This window comes from Coccinella septempunctata, chromosome 1 (assembly GCF_907165205.1).
Source record: "Coccinella septempunctata chromosome 1, icCocSept1.1, whole genome shotgun sequence".
NCBI classification, from domain to species: domain Eukaryota; kingdom Metazoa; phylum Arthropoda; class Insecta; order Coleoptera; family Coccinellidae; genus Coccinella; species Coccinella septempunctata.
In genome coordinates this window covers 58094238-58118951 of record NC_058189.1, presented here as the reverse complement: position 1 = coordinate 58118951, position 24714 = coordinate 58094238, and the positions used below count along the sequence as shown (strand labels likewise).

Sequence of the window (24714 nt, the reverse complement as noted above, 5' to 3'; positions counted from 1 at the left end):
AAATTTTTTGACAAGCGTGATAACCCCACATTTTCGTACTATACAGAGTGAAATGTGTCAAATTTCCCTGGCCAACCGACTGCTAAAATAAAAGTGAATGGAGTATACGTTTCAACCCAGAGACTTTTTGAATGATGATTGAATTGATGATGATTTAATGAAACGTATACATAATCATCTGAGCTAAATATTTCTTCGTCTAAGAATCTAATTAAGCTAACGAATACGAAGAAGACGGCGGTCAAATTGACTATTATTTCCAGCCTCCCATCTAATTCCGGGATTCAGTAAAGTTTCATTATTCCGCGAAATTGAAAGCTTATAAGGGCACCGAAACATAAGGTGCAGGGATATCTGGATTAGGCGCTATAATGAAATTTAATGTTGTTTGTGTCGTGAAGGGGATTCTCTCGAGTTGAATACAATTCTTTCTATTCTTGTCCTCTGCATTCGGAGAGAAATGAAATGGAATTTAGAGACAAAAGATTGAAAGAGTTCTTGATTTCACTCTATCGCAATCTGATGCTTCTGTTCTCAAACTCATTTAGTGAAGGACCACTATCATCAGATCACAACAAGAAAAAAGTCGAACCTGGGTCTCCTAGATTGAACAGTTGTAATGTGACAATGGAAATATTGAAAGTGAAATACCTTGAGCTTTCCAATAGGTTTTTCCACAAATCGCTGGAAATTTTGACATTCCAGACAAAATTACTCAAAGAAAAAGTGAAGATTTCCCAAGTGTTAGGAAATATTCATTTCATTCCTGTAAGGAAATGATATTTCCTAGGAAATGATATTTCCTATGTCCTATATAAATGATTGGAAACACTTTGTCTATAAGGAATTAATTTATTTTTCGAAAATCTCCATGCATTGTATATTACTTTTTAAAATCAGTTTGTTATATTTACAATTATTTGACAGTTAGTAAAATTATTCAAAATTGGAGGAACTATGAGAAACATTTAGGACAATATGCGAGGTACTTGGGTTATTTAATTGAATATTTTCTAATGTGAAAATTTTAATTGCCACCTTATTGTTAAGAGATTCTTTGATATATCCTTCAGCGATGTTTGCTGATTTCCATCTGCCATGCCTCTTTAAACTAGTTTTGTCGGCACCAGAGTCAACCAATATTGTTGCAGAAGACAGACGAAAGCAATGACCAGTATATTCTGTCGGATTTTCCAAGTTCAATTATTTTAGGCATTTATTCCTATCAATTGTCTACAATACTTTGCGCTTTGATATTCAAAGAAACTTCGGTCACTGTTCATATTTTCTGGTCTTAATGAAACGTAGTTTCGATAAATTCAAGTACGAGGATATATTGAAAAATTCTTAGCCTACTATAGAACCAAACAAAATTTCGATGTCAAAATATTTTAATACTCAACATATTCTCCTCTTAATTTATTACAGCGAACCTGCAACGTCTCTAGACCTTTCAAAAAAAATGTTTCTTCTTGCTCTGCAGACCTCCACAGCTTTTATTGCCTCTTCGTTGGAAGAAAATTTACGACCTTTTAATCTTGTTTTCAGTTGAGGAAATGGACGATAGTCGGATGGAGCCAAATCTAGAGAATAAGGGGGGTGTTCTATTAATTCAAACCCCAACTCACGAATTTTTTGCATGGCAACATGAGATTTGTGTGCAAAGGCGTTGTCCTGCAAAAACAAAACACCTTTGGATTGCTTTCCGCGTCTTTTCTCTTTAATCTTTAATCTTAATCGTTCGTATAAAATATTCAGTGCTTCAGATATCCGTTTTAGCCCAATTCGACGGTCTGATAAAATCATATCATGAACTGCATCGATATTTTCGGGGACTGACAAAGAAACTGGCCTTCCCGATCGGTCATCACCTTCAATGGGAAATTTACCCCTTTTGAAGCTTGCAGTCCAATTTTACACGGTCGCATACGAAGGACATTGATCACCAAGGGTATTAAGCATACCTCTTAACCCTTTTAAATACAGGTACTTGATGGCTCCATACTCCAATTTTTCGATTTTCACAATTTCGGTGGACATCTTCTTTTAATTTATTGGTTTACTTTTTTGAACTTGAACTGACACTTCTAATGAGTTATTGTTCGTTGCTATGGTAACGCAATATTTTTTATGCATGGAACTGGTCTAGGCTAACTAGATATCATACATCCTCGTACATCTGATTTATGTACTACAAATGATCTTGGTTTGTTTGTCTTCGCATCAGGTATATACTAATTAAAGGCTTGGACTCTAGGTCTTCTATATCCTGTGGAGTCATCCAGACTAACTCATACATTCTACAGACCCCGGAAATACCATATAATAAAGGAACATAAAAAATTAATAAATGTCTAATCTGAATAGAAATTAAAACCTTGTAATTTACCTTAATCATTAAATTTTCTTTATCTGGAGCTTCCTGGATACATTTTTCGATTTCTTCCTTCGTTGAAATCTTAGATTTCTTTGCCCTATAACCTTGAGCTTGCCGTTTCAATAAAGAACGAAGTTTTGAATATGTAGATATATCTAAATTGTGTTTAATTGCAAGGGTTGACTTCAACATTGAATAATTGAGATTTCATCTCAAGCTTTTCCTACTCGGTAAACAATGTACTATTAATCGCAATTGATTTAATGGGTCCACTGGTTACTTATAATCTGGTATTTCCTTTTTTTTTTCTTGAGATAATTAGAGATTTCCATATGAGAACATCAAGAATGATGAGTGATATTTGAAGACAATTGGTGCTCAGTGGGATATTTTGATTATTTCTCTTTTTCTCTATAATTTTTTGTACAGTGAAACTTCCTGAAAGGGGTGTCCCAATTAGGATGTCCAGTGGGGATTTCGAAAACCCCAGGAAGAAAAACAGATGGCACCTTTCCGAGCTCTTTTACGAATAATTCAAAGAACGGTGAAAACCACAGCCTGCTACAATGTTTTTTTTTAGTTATCAGCAAAAATTCAGATGTTGCCTGATTTCGAAAATTTCACATAACTTTTTTGTCTGAAACCTGAACTTTCTAAAATCACATTTTTGGGTAGAATTCACTGGTATTCTGAAAAACAAATGATCGATTATTTTGTCGAGCATAAACTTCCTGTATAGAATCAGTAGTACTCTAGTTTTCATCTTTTTTTCGTAATCCTGAGCAAATATGTTCTGGGTTAGGAAAAGTTCCTTTTACGACCTCGCACTAATATCAAACATTTTTCAAGACTTACCAAGTGTAGTTCGAAGTTTTTGCATCTAAATCACCCTCCTTGTCAGTTTAATTAACTGTCTCTCCTGTCTTAATAGACGATGGTAAATGAAGTTTCAGTCTTATGAAGTTCACTTGTGAAACTCGTGGTGGAGGAATAGTTCAACCGAGAATTGATAATTATCAAAGAGAATATAGAAAGGTGTGTTCACTGTATTAGAATCCTTAAAACATCTAATAAGGGAGTCGGTGAATATCAAGACCCATACGTATTTATAGATTCTTTTTCACCCAAAAGGTTTTTTTAACTTTCAAGGCGGAAAACATCTTTCACTACGCTGATTGCATGAATTTTTAATCCTCTCGTATAATATTGAATATTTGAGCATGGCCTGAAGCAATATCCCCCACATAATTGAAAATTAATTTTCGAAAAAACATAGTTAATATACAGGGTGAATCTTTGACTCGTACTAAAAATTTCAACACTAGATTCTTGAAAGCCTGTCGAATGTACAGGGTGGGCAAAATTCGTTGTCTACTGAAGGGTCTCGAGAACTATAGCAGCTAGAAGAAAACGGATGACACATTCTCGAGCTCTTTTTTCCTTACTATTCCAAATCTGAAAACAGATCCAGCCTAACGGTCATAAATTTTGAGTTATGAACGAAAATTGATAAATTGTCATTTTCAATGAAGCTGAATAACTCGCTTATTTGAACTCGTATTCGAAATCCTTTGTTACATTCTACAGGCACTTTTTTATGAGGAATTCGAATATGATATTGAGAAATTTTTCGATCCAGTCATTTTCGAGATACGAAGACGATTTCTGATTTTTCAAATGTAAACTATAGTTGACAGTTCTTTCACCTGCAATTTTTTTGCTGATTTCAAAATTGTATCATATGTAGCTATTCACATGAATGTTACACGGGAAAAAAATTCAATACTTTTTCCTGCTTTTCGATTCTCTGTTGAATTATAAGTAGGCTGGGTTACCATAGCAACCGTTGAATATGCATTATATTTTGTGAGCCTGAGCCTCTATGATTGAAATCACGGATTGCTGAATAAATATTTCGATGATTTTGCCATCGTTTGTTCTCGCGATGTTTGGCATGATGGTTCACAATTCGAACATTACCGTTGACAGAAGTACCTATTTTTCATCATCTTACTTTTGTAAAAATTACAATTATAGATAGCTATCGTATTTTATTTCTATGACTAACTCTTCGAGTTTCTTTCATGAATAAAAAAACAATAATTGAATAAATTTTCTTCTTTAATAATCAGACGAAAGTCTTTTACTCTCTTCAAGAGGATATCGATCTCGATATCGATATATAAAAGAAATAATTATTCGTCAGTGGGTGATTCCTATCGCAGAAGGTTGAGTTCACATAGAATTATGTGGAGTTCACGAACCATAATGCATTTTCAGCGGTCGCTATGGTTACGCCAGCCTACTGAAAATTCAACAGTGAATCGAAGAGCAGGAAAAAGTATTGAATTTTTTTTCTTACGTTATATTCATGTGAATAGCGACATATGATACATTTTTGAAATCAGCAAAAAAATTGCAGCAGAATGAAAGAACTTTCAACTATAGTTTATATTTGAGAAATCAGAAATCCCTGTCGTATCTCGTAAATGACTGGATCAAAAAATTTATTGATATCATATTCGAATTCTTCATGAAAAAGTGCCTGCAGAATGTAACAACAGATTTCGAACACGAGTTCAAATAAGCGAGTTATTCAGCTTCATTAAAAATGACAATTTCTCAATTTTCGTTCATAACTCAGAATCTATGATTGTTAGGCTGGATCTGTTTTCAGTTTTGGATTAGTCACTCGAACAATTATATCAACAGTAGATTCTTGAGGTCAAAAGAAACATTTTTTCCTTTTCCATTTTTTCCGATCTGCTCAATTTAAAAGATACAGGCTATTGAGAAACCATAAAATGTTCTTTTTAGTTCTCACAAACGATTTTATTGAATGAAATGAATCACGAAATATGGTTTTTCATTTATTTGATGGATATTTTTTAAACACAAGATAAAACCCATGTCTTCCAGTTTTCCCATTATTAACATAACGTACCATAAAATACCAAAAATTCAAAGAATCCAACTCTTGGAACGTTGGACGTTGAAAATTGTCGTCAAGTTGGCTATGGAATTTTGAAGGTCGATATAGCGTGTTGAAACGTTATTCTTAGCTCCTACTGTATCATTTTCCAGGTGAACTGTCACGGTAGCGTTCCGGATTGTAGTTGTTGTGAAATAATAAGCGAATTATACAGACTAGCAAATAGCATTCATCATTAAATCCTACTTCAGAAATGAGTAGAAAAAAGAAGGCGAGTGGAAGTTGCAGTATTAACAATAACAGCGAATTATTCCAATGATTCAGAAGGAAGAATTCCCAGAGAAAATTTGCGAGTCAAAGATGCTCCAGAGACCATTTTAAATAATTTTTCTCCTTCCTGATATAACCAAGAGTAAGGAAATCTAATTAAATCCTTCGGGGTGTTTCGAAAAATAACATTTTCTGAGGGGAATATCTGATCATCTCCTCCAAGTTTCTTAGGGAATAATTAAAATGTGTTCAAACCGACGAAGGGGCCATTAGATTACTTCGTTTCAAGCCATCCTGACTTCAATTACTTTGATATTTCAAGCAAATAGCGAAGAAACGGAGGTATAATTAGCCAATTACCCCTATTGAAATTGTTTTATTCCGACCAGATAATGAAAATAAAGATCAAAGAGGACAGTTATATTCTTGCACATATTTTGTGTGTTTTTCAAACGAAAAGAGGAGATTCGTTAAGTAATTTTAAGAAAAAAGTCTCATAAACAACACATAAAGTGTTAAAGTGCGAATGTTTTTCAGCTTTTCGTTTTATAGTATCTACACATCACAAGATATCCAACTGAAATTGGTCATAAATATTATAATTGATAGTTCACACCATATGACATGTCAATTTTGATAGCAAATCTACAGGGTGATATTTATTCTGGAACTCTGTCCCCTGTTTTCCATCAGTGTTTTTTTTTTTTGGTGAGCCACTGTTAATTTAGAAGAATATGAAAAGAAACTTTGTTGTTATACCAAACAGAAGCTGGTGATTTGAATCCCTTATCTGAATTTACGAGGATGTATTGATATCTAGTTAGCCTAGACCAGTTCCATGCATAAAAAAAACGTTACCATAGCAACGAACAATAACTCATTAGAAAAGAAGTTTGAGGTCAAAAAAGTAAACCAGAATTACGGAATAAATTAAAAGAAAGAAGATGTCTAACGAAATTGTGAAAATCGAAAAATTGGAGTATCGAGCCATCATCAAGTACCTCTATTTAAAAGGGGTTAAGAAGTAAGCAGATTTACGAAGATTTGCTTTATACCCTTGGTAATCAATGCCCTTTGTATGTGACCGTGAACAATTGGACTGCAAGCTTCAAAAGAGGTAAATTTTCCATTGAAGATGATGAACGATCGGGAAGGCCAGTTTCTGTATCAGTCCCCGAAAATATCGATGCAGTTCATAACATAATTTTATCAGACCGTAGAATTGGGCTGAAAAAGATATCTGAAGCACTCAATATTTCATAGGAATGCGTTCACCATATATTTTACGTCAATTTGGACATGAGAAAAATTGCTGCAAAATGGATCTCCAAATGTTGGAATGTTGACCAAAAGCGTGCAAGGGAAGAAGCATCGCGTTCGATTTGTGCTCGATTTGAAAACGATGTAGACTTCTTAAACCGAATTGTTACTATGATTAGACTTGGGTTTATTTCTACGATCTAGAAACAAAGCAACAATCGATGGAATGGCGACACTGTGGTTCTCCAAGACCTAAGAAGTTTCATGTCAAAAAATTCTGATGGAAAAGTTCTTGCTTCAGTTTTTTGGGATTGCCATGGAGTAATCATGATTGATTTTCTGGATAAGGGTAGAACAATATCCAGAAATTACTATTCGACATTACTGACCACTCTACGAGAAAAAATTAAAGAGAAAAGACGCGGAAAGCTATCCAAAGGTGTTTTGTTTTCGCAGGACAACGCCCCTGCACACAAATCTCATGTTACCATGCAAAAAATTTGAATTACTAGAACACCCCCCTTATTCACCAGATTTCGCTCCATCCGATTATCATCACTTTCCTCAACTGAAAAAAAGCTTGGGAGGTCGTAAATTTTCTTCTAACGAGGAGGTAATAAAAGCTGTGGAGGTCTGGTTTGCAGAGCAAGAAGGAACATTTTTTTTTAAGGTCTAGAGACGGTGCAGGTTCGCTGTAATAAATGTATCCAATATTAGGATAATTTTTTTTGTCTTTTTGTAGATTTGTTCCCGGTAACGGGATGCAGCAATGAATGAATGAATGAAGGTTGAGTAATAAAATATTTTGACATTGAAATTTTGTTTGGTGCTATAGTAGGGTAAAAATTTTCCAATAAATCCTCGTATCACCGATTTAAAAATTTTCTCACGATTTTCCGTAATTATGCTGTAATCCTTTCATTCCTCCTCGGCTTCAAGAATTAGCCCTCAAATTTGACATTTTTTTCCAGGTGACCACGTGTCCGATTACCTCTTCAGTCATCCAGAATTCTTGGAGAGATACATCATGGACGAGGTGGAAGTGGAACAGCTGGAACGTTGGATCATCAGAAAATCCCAAAGGCTGAAGAAGAAACCTGAAGCGACGGCTAAGAATGGAAGGAAGACGAGTCTGTCCAGGTGGAAATTTTGCGTGCACGCAGACAAGAGGAAGATGCTGCAGAATTTAACGCAGAGCCTGCAACATAGACCTACGAAGGATCACGTTTTGTGGGAGCTGGCAAATTGCATTTCTTCGGCTGTGAACGCGGATGGATTTAAGTGAGTGGAAAGTTACATGTTCGTGATGAACAACCTTGTATCGATCAGTTCTCTTCCTCATAATCTAGTCTTATGTTCAAATATAATGCTTCAGATAAGTTGAGGAAGTTCAGAAATTTCGTGACCGTTTCAAAAGTTGCCGATTCTTATCCACCAAATTTTCATTTCTGAGAAATCAAATGTTAGCTCTCTCATATCTGAATGCTTTTTATGCTCCTCGTTCGATAACTTTTCAGGTTCAAGCACATTCTTGTCATCTCTGAGAATTTTGGATCACAAAGATTATAAAGTAAAAAAAATGGGGAAACGAAGCGACTAAAGTGATGCTAACGCTAACGCCATCTGTGTTTCGAATGTGTTACTAAGACACTAAGACTGGTTAAAATATTAATTTGAGGGCCATTTGCAGAAACATATTGAATTTTGTGAGATTTCATTTTGATCAAAGAGGTTTTGAATGTTTTGATTGTACCGCTTTTTTACTTTACTAAGGAAAATGGAAATGTTAGTATTAAAACTGGCTACTCGTAACTCGATCATACATTGATTTTCAATTCAAGTGCTTCGAAGTGGATAAAATTTTCAGGGCGTAAAGACAAACACTACAGCAACAGCCAACACTACTGACTATACCAAGTGTAGTGAACATCAATTGAAAACTGTCCATCCACATTGTATGCAGGAAACATCCCTTGCATGAAGGGCCTATTTAAGGGAAATTACATAGAAATACCAAACGAGAAGAAGTCCGACTCCCGTACTAAATTTATTGACACTGTTTGTAATCTATGATTTCTAGGCACTACAACAGCGCTGCTCCAAAATCGCACCGACGGAAATCGGAACTACTTCTCTGCGGCATCGGTCGTAGGTGGCAGGCCAAAACCTATTCATTCGATTTGAAATTTTGAACCCCAGTAAACTTTGCGTCGTCTTACTTGTAATTCACAAATGAAACTATTTCATTCATTTGCAACAAAACTAAAGATACTACATTAGGTACCGATAAATTGATGACAAATTTGTTGATTGAAAAATGAATCGTGATTGTAAAAGTATTCAAGTACAAATTATTGGAAAATAAAATAAGAGCAGTTTAGGAAGGAGCGGAATTTTTATTGACCCTTAAACCATATCTCTAAGGAGTTGTTCTGCAGAAAATGATATTGGTTAGGAATATAACGACATAACTATTACATTAAACCAGAAATGAAATATAGGTATTCTTGTAATTGCTTCTGTTGACTGGATATTCGAGGTCTTCTCTTCGGTAAACTCTCTGTTTCTTCTGGTAAACCATTTTCGAGAAAAATTTGTTGAAGGAATGTTGAGTTTTCAAATACTGAAAATACATCCATAAATAAGTAGGTACTCAGTTGCAAAATTGTACTTCATCTCAAATTAGTAGGATCTTCATAAGAATAACGCTTGGTTTTGTATGAACTTTGGGTATTCAACTCGGTCGTATTCAAACTCAATGGTATTATGTTTTGAACGAATATGATATAGAATCATATTTTCCAACTTTTTCGACAACCCAAAAAGCACTCCTTGTGGCCAAGCGGCCTGTTATGAGGTTTAAAGAATAGCCACAATTGAGTTGGAGTGATTTTGGAGACAGCGGTCTCATCGAACCGCTGGACTTACACCGAGTCAACTTTAAACGTGTTAAAATACAATTTTTCTTTGAAGCATTTATACTTTCTCAAGCCATCGGTGAGCAGACAAATTCCAAGCTTCATGATTACACAAACATAATTATCAAAAAACCAATCACTTACCAGTAAAGCAAGAAACGGAACTAGAAGAACGTATATGATTCCCACTAGTCAAACAAATTATTGAAGAAATAAGAACATTTCTTGGAAAAACTTCGCCAAAATAAATCTGTCATCAGAACAGTATTTCATAGATTGAAAATCTATGTAGGATTTCTATCAAAGATATTATTTTTGATTTCTATAGTAACACGACTCGACTCTAGCGCCCCAAAGTAATCGCACCGACTGGAGGGCGAACTAAAGCGGTTGCATTTCTGCCTATATAAGTTGGAAGGGGTTGGAAATTATGACTTTTATACGTCAATTCACTGATTCTCAATTGCTACCCATTCAATATATTCAAAAATGCAAAGGTTTTATTCATTTCTTTTGGGAATCGAGTGACTGTCAAATTGTTGTTCGCAAAGTCAAAGTTTTATGAAACCTGCTGTGAGTGCTTTGTTCATTCATTAATCAATATGTTTTTTGTGTCATAACGAGTCCATATCATGAAGGAATCATAAAAAAGCGTGAGGAAGCTATAGTGACGGGCTAACATACGAGGATATATTGAAAAATTCTTAGCCATTTATTACAGCGAACCTGCAACGTCTCTAGACCTTTCAAAAAATAATTTTCCTCCTGCTCTGCAAACCAGACCTCCTCAGCTTTCATTACCTTCTCGTTGGAAGAAAACCTTTTAAACTTTTTTCAGTTGAGGAAAGAGATGATTGTCAGATGCAGCCAAATCTGGTGAATAAGGGGGTTGTTCTAGTAATTCCAACCCTGTATCACGAATTTTTTGCATGGCAACATGAGATTTGTGTGCAGGGGCGTTGTCCCGCAAAAACAAAACACCTTTGGATAGCTTTCCGCGTATTTTCTCTTTAATTTTTCCCGTAGAGTGGTCAGTAATGTCGAATAGTAATCTCCGGTTATTGTTCTACCCTTATCCAAAAAATCAATCATGATTACTCCATGACAATCCCAAAAAACTGAAGCAAGAACTTTTCCAGCAGATTTTTGGACACGAATGTTCTTAGATCTTGGAGAACCTGAGTGTAGCCATTCCATCGATTGTTGCTTTGTTTCTGGATCGTAGAAATGTACCCAAGTCTCATCCATAGTAACAATTTGGTTTAAGAAGTCAGAAGTCTACATCGTTTTCAAATCAAGCACAGATCGAACGCGATGCTTCTACCCTTGCACGCTTTGGTCAACATTCAAACATTTGGGGATCCATTCTGCAGCAATTTTTCTCATGTCCAAACTGACGTGAACTATACGATGGACGCGTTCGTATGAAATATTCAGTGCTTCAGATATCCGTCTTAGCCCAATTCGAAGGTCTGATATAATCATGTCATCATGAACTGCATCGATATTTTTGGGGACTGACACAGAAACTGGCCTTTCAGATCGGTCATCATCTTCAATGGAAAATTTACATCTTTTGAAGCTTGCAGTCCAATTTTTCACAGTCGCATACGAAGAACGTTGATTACCAAGGGTATTAAGCATATCTTCGTAAATCTGCTTACCTCATAACCCTTTTAAATATAGGTACTTGATGATGGCTCGATACTCCAATTTTTCGATATTCACAATTTCGGTCTACATCTTCTTTCTTTTAATTTATTGCGTGACACTCGTTTACTTTTTTGACCGCAAACTCCACACTGATACTTCTAATGAGTTATTGTTCGCTTAGGATGTTTGATTTCTGGTCTCAATATAGTCGATATTGAGACCAGTAAGGGGATAGAATTCGAATTTCGCGCCCTTCTATTATAAAACAGAAAACTATTTTTGAATAGTTTGTCTTTATTGACAGCACGTTTTAAGCGCCATCTCATTGTCAAATGTGGCAATTACAGTCCAAAATGTAGTCGGTTTTTAGTACTAGAGATATCAGGCCGTTTCCTATCTTTCTACTCTATAATCTTTAGATTTTAGATCAGTTATCGTTTGACGTTGTCAGGCTGTAGTTTATGTTCGAACTTCATTTGTTGAATTTTTCGACTGAAAGGATTTTGCACTACAAACTCTGAAAATAAATTTTGATCTGAAACTGTGAAACTCAAAAAAAAGGGGGAAAAATGAAGAGTTAGATAAGAGAGTAAACCTGTAGATTTCCAACTTTCGAAACAGTTTCACAATTTAGCATATAATCAGGCTGATGTTGAATGAATTATCTTGTCATTCTTCTTTTGCATATATATATTAAATTTTTTCAGATTATTTCTAGTGGACCGTGGCAATCCTGAATCCATGTCCCTTTACCTAGGGCTGGAGTGCAGTCCTGAGGGCGGCGAACCCAGATTGAAGAAAATCCATAGCGGGGTTAGAGTCCCCGCATACGTGGCTAGAACGGGGGAGACCGTTCGTCTTTCGAGGGGACACTTCGACCCAAGATTTCCTGATGGAGTTTTGGATGAGGTGAGTTATTATCCCACTTGATTTGAATCGGTCAGAGCCGTGAGTGTGTTTAATGAAGGCAGATCTACAAGAGTGCCATCGGATTACGTCAAACTAGATGTTCATTTACGAAATCTTTTCTCAGTTTTTGATTTAATCTTTTCCTTTTTTTTTATTTTCGAAAAATAGGTTTTCAGTAATCAGCAATTTGGTAATGTAGCTTGATACAGCCAGTATGTCTTAACTGCTGTGGATATTATGTGTTTGACGTTACGCTTATAGTCCATTTACTTTTATAAAAGCAAGCGATTGGCCTTGAAAATTTGACACATTCCACACTGTATAGGAAGAAAATGTGAGGTTAAGACGCTTGTCAAAACATTTTTGGATTTTAAATCAGGGTTATGTTGTCCGTTCTACTAAAGCCTCAAGTCATTCAAAATGTGAATTCTCTGCAGAAAATAAATAAATTCGAAAATATGTGATGAACATAATTGACGTTTGACGATTGAAGGGAATCGTTATTTAGTTATTTGCATGGAAATTACAAGAGGTCAGTGTTCGAATATACAGGATGAGTTTTATAGAGTTGTAGTGTCTCAGATTTAGCTAGTTATTCTGAAGGTAATTTCGTTTTTCCAGGGTTGGCACAGCTCATTATGAAAACTTAAAATGACTATATCTTTTTATCAGGGCCGAATCGAAAAAAATGGTATGGGAGAAAAGTTTTTCTTTTGACCTGAAAAATCTACTGTTAAAATATTTGTACGAGTCAAAGACTCACCCTGTATTTATTTTTGGTCTAAAAGAAACTTAAATTATTGACTCAAAATACTCATTGAGGGTGTTCCTAAATTGGAGATACAAACGAAAAGAGGAGATTCCTTGAGAAATTAAAAAAAAAAAGTCGCATAAACATGGGACCGTAAACTATTCGTTTTCCGGTTTTTGAGATACAAGGTGTTGAAAGTTTGAAATTTTTTCAAGTTTTTCTCTTATAATATCTACACTACTCATGATATTTAACCGAAATCTGGCATAATTATTATGATTGATAGTTCACACAGATTTCAAAATATCAGGATTACTATTATCAGATTCCAATTCAAAAAAGCAGTTTCTGATACTTCCTCTTCGCTTTTGGGCAAGCACTTTCGGCATTTTTGAAGCGTAAACAATTAGGACTTTTGGCAAATAGTTGTAGTAACCTCGTTTTGACATCAAGAGCCAACCCTACTCCATTCTAGTAACTGAAGAATTATTCCATTGCCAACATTGAAAAAAGTGAATGGACTATAACTTTTTACCGAACCATTTTGTAGTAATTTGACTCATTTCTCTTCAATTAAAATACTTTTTGATCATGAAACTCTTCGAGTTCATTCTCCAAAATGAAATGTATGTACTTCTTTGAAAATGTAGCTCTAGAGAACGAACCTGAGTTAATGAAAGATTTTCATTAACTTCATTTATGGATTCCCAAGTAAATCCACTTAATTTCAAAGTAATATCGTATTTTATCGCCGAAAAGCGACTTTAATTTGGGGGTCTCATGTAGGGAGGTTTATATATTCCACTATATGGTGTGAACTTTATGGCTGAAAGTGGTTCACACCACACGTAGGGTGAAATTTGATTAAGTATATGTACTGGCACTCAGACTAATAAAACATAGATACCATCTCAAGCCTGTTATAATTGTTGCTTACCACTTCGCTCCCTAGGGATCCCAAATATGTATGAACTTGGAGCAAGATGTGACGTGAATTATTATCAGGGTCCAAACAGAAATATATTAATATGTAGCTGAAATGACGCTCTGATTTGATAATGCAAAGTGGAAGGGTCTTTCCGAAAGTAATTTTTCAAAATGAATTCATAAGGTTCCTGGGGTGAACCTTCATATCTACAGGGTTGGGATAAAGTATGGAGTACCTTTTAAACATAAAAGACGATATTTAGAGAACTTTGCAAGCATGTAGGTACAGGGTAGATAAAATTGTTGATACCTGAACTTTTTAACCCAACGAGGTAGAGGAAAATGCATGGAACATTGCGGTCGTCTTTTTTCGAGGAACTAATAATGCCATCACTTACATTCCTCTATCCTCTGTTTTTTTCGAGTTATAGGTCAAAATTGAAATTTCAATTTGTCATTATCTTCGTTTCTGTTTGTGCTAGGATGTTGGAATGAAAACATTATAGAGACATTTTTTGATAGCAATCCAGTGGCGTACTATGATTTTTTCCATATTTGCTGAGCTATAACATAATAGCTATTTATGTAACGAGTACATAAATTAGGTCTTTATGGATGAGTCCAAAAGTTTATGGCAGAGCGAGCAAAGCGAGCGAGGCCAATAACTTGGGCAAGTCCATAAAGCCTAATTATGTACGAGTTGAATACAAAGCTTTATGATTGATAATAAAGAGAGAAATTAACTTTATTGATAATAAAAAATCATCAAATGGCTATCGACCGAAGTCTTCCTGCCAATTACATTTATAATTTATTAATTGTATCCATTGTATAAAAAAAAAAGTTATTCCAATGATATCAGATGTTCATAAATTGGTAGTGCTGGTAGTTTGGCCTTTGGTGGGCTCTCTGTGTCATATTGGTGCAGAAGTGGTGTTATTATAGTCTTATTAGTAATCCCCTTGATGAATTTTTTGCTCTGTTCCCGCAATCTTGACAATATAGGCTCTATTTCTGTTGCTTCATACAAAAGTTGATTTGGTGTCTGATCTTAGTAATTTTCCTCAAGCAAGTTCTTTCAGCCACTTCGAGATTTTTGAGAGTAGTTTCAGAAGTGTTCTGAAAGATTGTATGTCCATACTCTAGAAGGGGCCTGCATATCATTTTATATATCGTACTAGCCGTTTTCACATTGATGCCCAAATTTTTGTATGTAAGCGATCTGAAGTGTCCGGCTCTAGTGATTGCTGCTGTCTTTTGGGATTTTATGTGTGCCTTGAAGCTAAGTTTATTGTCTATGAGAATTCCTAGGTATCTGCAATTATTTGAGGGACGTATTATGTTGTTGTCTACTTCTATATATGGGGAGTGGGTCCTGATTTGATGGTTGAATATTATCAGCTTTGATTTTGATGGGTTTGGACTTATTCTCCAGCGTCGCATCCATGCAACTGTCACGTCTGTAAGTTGTAAGCTTTATGTTGGACTGCAATGCAGAAATTTTATTTTCTGAAATGGCTTTTTACTGAAAAACATTAAGTGTGCTTTTGATTTTCTTACGTTAGTAACCAGCGACCTTAGCAACTTTAGTAAACACAGTTGTGTACTTCCCTAATTTTGTGACAAACGTCATAATAATCCAAAAAATAGATAGTGCTGGAGATGAAAGCGTAGAAAATTCAGCCGTAAGCGCCAAAGAATCTCTCTTACCCACTGAATCTAAAAGTGCTTATGAAAATATGTATGCGGCCTATAACAAGTGGTGTTAAACAAAGAAAATTGTAAAATCGACAGAAGACAGTATTCTGGCTTACTTCAATAGTGAATTGAAAGCTCACAAAAGTTCTTCGCTATGGACTACATAGATGAATCAAAAAGTACTAAAATAAGTATGGCCACGATAATATTGGGCCAGGAAGTAGTCGATTCTAGCATCAAGAGTATTGCAGATCGAAAACTGTGCTTCCACTTCGAGCTCGACTTCCTCAGGCATGCATTTTTATAATAACAAAGAATGTGTTTTTAAAATTCACTACCACACTAATGTTTAGAATAGTAATTCATGATTTTGTTTTTAGGTCGAAGTTCAATTCTTCTTCCTTGAATAAAGTGTTGTTTGCATCTAGTATATTTACTTGACAGAATAATAGTGACACTTGAGTCCAATAAAGTGGTGTCCAATAAAGTAGTCAATTATGGATTCTAAACGAATTCATAAATAAAGTGTTTATGATGCAGTCAAACATAAAGATGTTTTTTTCTTATGAAATCAGTTGTTTGAAATGACTAAGAAAAACTAAGGGCGATGTATGATATATTTCTGAAACTACTGTTTTCATATGAAAAAATACAATTTTATGTTGTAGCCCAGAAAATAAAAACATAGTACGCCAGTGGATTGCTATCACAAAAGTGTCTCAATAATGTTTTCATTTCAACATCTTAGCACAAATAGAAACAGGGATAATGATCAAAGTTGAAATCGCCCAAATTTCAATTTTAGCTTATAACTCGAAAACAAACGAAGATAGAGGAATGTAGTTGATGGCATTATTAGTTTTTTGAAAAAAGACAACGTAATGTACCATTCATTTTCCTCTGTATCGTTAGGTTAAAAAGTTTAGGTATCACCAATTTTGCCCACCCTGTAAAATGATACAACAGGCATCTTATCTCTATATTTCTTGTTACTGAGTTCTGTACAGGGTGGGCAAAATTCGTTGTCTACTGGGGGGATCTCGAGAACTATAGCATTTAGAAGAAAACGGATAACACATTCTCTTTTTTCATGACTAATCCAAATCTGAAAACGGAATCGCTCTATCATTTTTAGATTTCGACTTATATACAAAAATTGAGATTTTGACGATTCCGAAAAGTTGTCATAACTTTTTTGTCTTTGAAGTTACAGATCTGAAACTTGAACCTTCTAAGGCACTTTCATACATAGCATCTATTGACAAAAGATTTTTTTCCAATTCAAAAATAACAAATTCAATAAAAGTTTGCATTTAAAAATGAACGTTCACCTAATGATTAGAAATGAAAAAATATTTTGAGCTCATCAGTGGATTCTACGTAAAAAAGTGCCCGTAGAAGGTTCAAGTTTCAGATTTGTCACTTCAAAGACAAACAAGTTATGAGAACTTTAGGAAATTGTCAAAATCAAAAACGAAGTATCGTAGGAGGCTGCGGTTTTCACCATTCCTTGTTTCTCCGAAAAAGAGCTCGGAAATGTGTCATCCGTTTTCTTCCAGCTGCTATAGTTCTTGAGATCCTCTTAGTAGGCTACGAATTTTGCCCACCCTGTACTTTCGGTGACACGGAAAATTTCTTAAGCAAATCTATAGCCCATATATTTTTTCAAAGCTTATATACAAAGTTTTTGACTCGTACAAATATTTCAACAGTAGAATCTAGAGCTCAAAAAAAACATCCTTTACCATTTTTTTTCGATTCGGCCTTGATAAAAAGATATAGCAATTTCAAGTTTTCATAATGAGCTGTGCCACCCCTGGAGAAACAAAATTCCCTGCTGAATCTATGACACTACACATCTGTGGATCTTTTAAACAGAGTTGCATTCAGCCAAAGTACGCAATTTTCCGAATATCACAGATATTTCTTATTTTTGAACATCAAACTACTCGAAAACAGCGCATTATACGAGAAAATATGAAGAATACTTTTATTTTACAAAACGTTCGAATATTCATTAGATAGCGTAAAAGTTTCAAGAGTTGGGTTCTTTGAATTTTCAGTATTTTTATGGTACGTAATGGTTTTAATGAGGAAATTTGTAGACGTGGGTAATATCTTGTATTCGAAAAAGATTCATCAAATAAATGAAAAACTATATTCCAAAATTTATTTCAGCCGATACAACCGTTTGTGAGATATAACTGAAAATAACATTTTTTTATGGTTTTTCAATGTATCTTTTAAACCGAAAAAAAAATCGTAAACGAAAACATTGTTTCCTTTGACCACAAGAATCTACTGTAAAAATATTTATACGAGTCAAAGACTCACCGTATATTTAGAATTCCTACAAAAGCCATGCCATCAGTAGAATAATTACATAATAAATCTGTTAGAAAGCAGGAATGTTATGGATAAAAAAATGTTTACCCGGTTTGAAACCCTTTTCATGTTAGAACAACATTGATCACGAAGGATAAAATTTAAAAGAAAATCCTTGGCATCGTTAATGATCGTACAAATTCGCCATTATCAATCCATATCTACCATATTATAGCTCATAAGTTCCAAAGCGCAATTCCAGTCGTCAATTTCGAGTCAAATCAAAACGCCTCTTGTCAATTTCAAATCGAATAAAAGCTGGCGCGGAGAGTTGCGGATTTATTGCAGGCCACGGTAATTAAACAAAATGAGCACATAAACGTGTAATACCAATAAAATCCTTAGTACTGTCACCACAATCTGTCGGAACGGCCACTAAAATAAAATGTTTTATTTGTCCAAACACGTTGAAGATATAAATTTTTATAGGTTGGAATGTGGATTTTCATTGAATGTGTATGAAGTTGGTTTTTTATGGGTATTAAGATGTGGGCAATACGGAATAACTTCGGATATTGAAGTTGAAGATTTCTTAACTTTGCTCGTTAAAACTTGGAATATTAACTTACGATTGTACTGTGTCATCAATTGACGAATTTTATTCAACGTATCACGAAGCTTGTGGATATTTAGTGGTATTCATACGATTCATAGACTCACCCTGTATTCTGAATGTTTTTTTTGTTAGCGCCTGTTCTGACAAAAAAGGTAGTAAGTAATTTTGAATTTTCTAGGATTTGGTATTCTACTCGTATATGGTTGAAAAACTGATTTTTTCCTATTCTAGGAATTCTTTTCAGAAAATTAATTAATACTGTTTTTTTTTTCTTTTCTGTCACTTAGTAATATGTGGGAGTGCATTCGCCATTTTGAATCCAATGAAATTCTTTCTATCTATGCATTATTGCATTGAGACTACAGCTTCGACTGTGCATGTAGGTAATAACGAAATTCCGATGAAAATAACCATGGCAATATCGAAACTGAAACTTCTATATTAGTTTCCATTTCGATTTGCAATTAAAAGCAAAATCCGTCCAATGCGAGAGAGCTCTCATGCTCGATATATAGAGTTTCAAAATGTTGCAGGTCCTAAGGGCTTTAAATCGCGTTTGGGTTGACTTTGATGGTAATGTGCCAGAGGTAACTTGAACTTTTGACACAATTTGGACAGTTTGGGGCGGGATATTTGGATTAGTTTCTCAGCAGAATGAGAAAATTCATGCTGTGGTTTAATTGGGTCTGATTATTCAGAGATTACACAACATTCTGGTTGAGCCGTTGTCGGATCGTTTGGATCGATTAACTGACTCTGCTTTGAATGAAGTCCCTTAAAGATGATGTTGATGGCATGACAGCTAACAAATAATGACATTTTTTCAGGATTCGTTAGGGACATGTCGTTTTGGCATCTATAAGTAAACAGCATTCATGGGAGATTTTAATTCACTACTGTAATTACAAGAAAGGTGCAGCTAAAATGCATAGAATGTTAGTGAAAGTTTACAGTGGCAATGCTCCATCTGATGAACTATGTGGGGATTTATTTCGACGTATAAAGAAAGACGATTTCTGCATTGAGACAAGCCTCCCTCTGGACACCCAAAACAAATCGAAAACAAAGAATTGGAGGCATTACTCGATGATACCTAATCCATTCACAATTTGTCAGTAAAATGAAGAGTGGTTCTTTGACTCGAACAAATATTTCAACACTAGATTCTTGAGATCAGAAGAAACAGTTTTTCCGTTTAACATTTTTTCCAAATCGGCTCGGTTTAAAAGATACAGGCTGTTGATAAACAAATCAAAAAATTATAATATATTCAGTTCTATCTCACAAACGGTTTTATCGAAAGAAATGAATTCCGGAATATTGTTTTCCATTTATTTAATTAATCTTTTTCAATTACAAGATATCACCCACGTCTTCCAGTTTTCTCATTATGACCTTTACGTAGTTACCATAAAAATAGCAATAACTCAAAGAACCCAACTTTTGGAATTAAGTTGGACGATATCGAATGAATATTCGAATGTTTTGTGAAATAAAAGTATAATATTATTCATATTTTTTCGTATAATGCGCCGTTTTAAGGTACCTAATCTGATGTTCAAAAATTGAAAATATCTGTGATATTTGAAAAATTGGATACTTTAGCTGAATACAATTCTGTTCAAAAAAATCAACAGATGTTTAGTGTCACAGATTTAGGCCCGGTACTTTCACCTTCGAATAAATTTTATTCAACTAATAATGACGTACCGACATTCGATCTATGACAAATAAACTCTTCTAATTAAGTTTCAATGACAGATTTATTCGATGAATAACACTATCTGAAAGTGAAAAGACTGGATTTTTACTAATCTTACGAATAAGACTTAATAAATGCGAATAAATTTATTTATTCGCAAGTGAAAGTACCGGGCCTTAGCTAGTTATTCTGAAGGTAATTCTGTTTTTTCAGGGGTGGCACAGCTCATTATGAAAACTTAATAAGGCTATATCTTTTCATCAGTGCTGAATCGGAGAAAATGGTATAGGAAAAAAGTGTTTCTTTTAACCTGAAGAATCTACTGTTAAAATATTTGTACGATTCGAAGACTCACCCTGTATATTGCCATAATATTATACAAAAAAAACACTCAATCAAGAGTCCACAATTTTTCAACACAAACCAGTTGTGAAAAACACCCCGCAGATTGTGAAAAGCCTTTAAGCAATCTAGAATTCTCAGAAGATTGCTCTATCAGTCTATCCGGTGGGTCTATCATGAACGACAAGGAAATATGAGGACATATAAGTGGCAAGACGTTATTTGGAAGCGTAGGAAATGCTTCGAGGTACTTTTATGTCTTCATTACTGGAGATGACGATAAATAGGGTTATTTTCCGTAGGTGTCGTAAGGGGTAGACACGAATATGGAAATAAGAAAAATCACTCTGTATATTGAATGGCTGTTTACTCAGGATGCAGCAGAAATATACAGGAGATGACTCCTAGTCTGAAAACACCTGAAGTATTCGTGAAGAAATATGGGGTTTCGAAAATGGTAGTTTACTTCACTGTTTCGTTGAATAAATTGAAAGAGCAAAAGATATTTCCTAGTAGTTTTTGATACACACTAATGTATTTGATTATTCCAACTAATATCTACTCATTATTAAAGTTGATGAAGCCGATAAAGACAGATTTGTGTGCAGTGGCGTTGTCCTGCAAAAACAAAACACCTTTGGGTAGCTTTCCGCGTCTTTTCTCTTTAATTTTTTCCCGTAAAGTGGTCAGTAATGTCGAATAGTAATCTTCGGTTATTATTCTACCTATCCAAAAAATTAATCATGATTACTCCATGGCAATCCCAAAAAACTGAAGCAAGAACTTCCAGCAGATTTTTGGACACGAAACTTCTTAGGTCTTGGAGAACTACAGAGTCGCCATTCCATCGATCGTTGCTTTGTTTCTGGATCGTAGAAATGTACCCAAGTCTCATCCATAGTAACAATTCGGTTTAAGAAGTCTACATCGTTTTTAAATCGAGCACAGATCGAACGCGATGCTTCTACCCTTGCACGCTTTTTGTCAACATTCGAACATTTGAGGATCCATTTTGCAGCAATTTTTCTCATGTCCAAAATGACGTGAACTGTATGATGAACGCGTTCTTATAAAATATTCAGTGCTTCAGATATCCGTTTTAGCCCAATTCGACGGTCTGATAAAATCATGTCATGAACTGCATCGATATTTTCGGGGACTGACACAGAAACTGGCCTTCCCGATCGGTCATCATCTTCAATGGAAAATTTACCTCTTTTGAAGCTTGCAGTCCAATTTTTCAAGGTCGCATACGAAGGACATTGATCACCAAGGGTGTTAAGCATATCTACGTAAATCTGCTTACCTCTTAACCCTTTTAAATGCAGTACTTGATGATGGCTGGATACTCCAATTTTTCCATTTTCACAATTTCGGTGGACATCTTCTTTCTTTTAATTTATTGCGTAACTCTGGTTCACTTTTCTGACCTCAAACTTCACACTGACACTTCTGATGAGTTTTTGTTCGTTGCTATGGTAACGGAAAAAAAATTTTATGCATGGAACTGGTCTAGGCTAACTAGATATCAATACATCCACGTATACCCTTCCTCAATGAGGCGATATTTCTTTCAGTACCCTGAATAACAGAGGTTGGCTAGTGAGATTTGTGGATATCATTATTTTTGATTTGATAACTATTGAGAGGGTCCTTGTTGGTCTGGGTTAAAGAGACTCAATTTAACAAAATGCCGACGTTTCGATTTATTAAAAATCGTCTTCAGGGCTCTATAATAGATGGTACAACATTAAGACGCTATTTAAAGAGGGTGGCATTACAATAGCATTCTTTAAATAGCGTCTTAATGTTGTACCATCTATTGTAGAGCCCTGAAAACGATTTTGAATAAATCGAAACTTCGGCATTTTGTTAAATTGAGTCTCTTTAACCCAGACCAACAAGAACCCTCTCAGTAGTTATCAAATTAAAATAAGGTCTTTAAAAATACATCAAAATTATTTTTGATGATACATAAACTGCAAAAGAGTGACGTCAAATCATTTCTAATGGATTTTCTTAAGATATTCATGAAATAAGGTAATTGTCTCAACAAAAAGGCTGCGAATCCTTAGTATACTGAAGTGCATGCATTTCAAATTAATCTGGCATTAATTCATTTTTTTTTGTTCCCCTACTGCCATGTATGTTACCCATGAATATACCATGAGCTCCAAAAGAGTCAATAGACGTAGCATTCAAATGCCGATTTTTCCTTTCTTTCCAGACTGAGATGGCGCATATATTATGTCAGAGCGTTCAACAGCCCGACGGAGAATTGGCCGCCGTTTTGGAGTTGTGGCGAGGAGAAAGGGGAACCCCATTCCACGAGGAAGACGAGGAAATAGCGTCTAGTTACCTCGTCTGGGGTGGGATAGCACTTCATTACGCACATCTCTATTTCAATATGAACCAGCAGAAGAAGCTCAACGATTTCTTATTGCATGTCGTCAAGTGAGTATGAGCCAAAATAAGTTGTAGTTCCTTCACAGTACACATACATCACATATACAAAAAATGTATTAAGCAATTTTCACACAATTCGGTCACCCGAAAGCTTCTACATAGGAGGAAAAAATTATTATCAAGGATTCTCCTTGAATTTGGCTTGTCTTATTCTTCATTCTCACATCAAGAAAGCCAGGTGAAGCTTTTCTTCATTTCCTTCTCAAAGGTTTGAATAAATTATAAAAATATCCTTCTCAATATCCGACACAGGATGTAGTTGATACTGTTTGTTAGGACTATGTGTTAGGACCACTTGGAAACTGTGTTTTGTGACAGGAATGTGGACAATGTAAAAGTGCTTGTGTGTGTTTCATAAGTAGGATCTATTTCATCGATGATTTGATCAATTTCGTCATTTTGAAAGTTTTGTGTGGGTGATTTTTGGCAAAAAAGGGTTCGTTTTCGAGTTAGCAGGCGATAAGAGCCAAGGTCATTGTAGAAACCCAGTCTAATGTACAGGGTGGGCAAATTTCGATGTTTTAGCACTACAGCTTTTAAACCAGTGAAGATAGACAAAATCTGATACCCCATTCTCGTTCTCTTTTTCTGAGAAACTAACAAGAGTAGTAGTCATTTTTGGCCACCTTCTTTTGTTTTCGAGTTATAAGCGAAAATTGGAAAAATGGCGATATCGAAATAAATTCATATCTCCGCTAATACTGATGATAGAGCTCTGAAATTAAAACATTATACAGGCACTTTTTTAAGTAGAATCCAGTGGCGATCTTGCCTTCTTAGCAGGATTTTCAATTACGAAGCTATGACCCAATGTTATGTTTTTTTGGATGGGAATACCATATTTCTGTGTAATTTTTTGAAAGCTTAATTTTAACCTATTTCAAAAATATATAACATCATATAGTTCATATCAATATAAATAATAGAAAATGGAAATCTTTTTTTCAATATTTTTATGGTTTCAACTTTTGACGAGCACAGAAAAATAGAGCTTCCTACAACAAGAGCAGTCTCCTTCCGGCAATGTCATTCTTTCTATGCTTTTCACCAATATTCACAAAATTTGAATCTAGATATATCTCATAAGTTTTTATAACAATGAAATGACTAATAGTAGGAGATTGTGGTAATCATAAGATGCTGCATTTTTCTATTCTCATCAAAAGAAGAAACCATAGAAATATTGAGAAAAAATATTTTTGACCATTTTCTATTATTTATATTGATACAAACCATATGATGTTTTATATTTTTGAAATAAGTAAAAATTGAGCTTTCCAAAAATTGCACAGAAATCTAGTGTTCCCATCCAAAAAAATATAACTTTGGGCCATAGCTTCGTAATTAAAAATCCTGCTTAAAAGGGGACGTTTTTTTTGCAAGTTTGGCGCCCTCCCACACATTTTCATCACGCTTGAGGGTCAGATTGATAGAATCCATACTTTTCAACACGTAATTAACCACATATGTACAGGGTGGGCAAAATTCGTTGTCTACTGAGGGGATCTCGAGAACTATAGCAGCTAGAAGAGAACGGACGACATATTCTCGAGCTCTTTTTTCTTGAC

General features: G+C 34.9%; 1 protein-coding gene across 2 annotated transcripts in view; it reads left to right on the top strand.

Moving 5' to 3' along the window:
* The window catches only part of LOC123313625 (probable 3',5'-cyclic phosphodiesterase pde-5), a 77430-nt gene that overhangs the window by 34841 nt on the left and 17875 nt on the right, over positions 1–24714 (top strand). For both annotated transcript variants that reach the window (XM_044898591.1, XM_044898598.1), the window contains exons 3-5: positions 7811–8120; positions 12118–12319; positions 22908–23134. In XM_044898591.1, coding sequence (XP_044754526.1) covers positions 7811–8120; positions 12118–12319; positions 22908–23134 — 739 coding nt within the window. The remainder of the gene's footprint in view (positions 1–7810; positions 8121–12117; positions 12320–22907; positions 23135–24714) is intronic.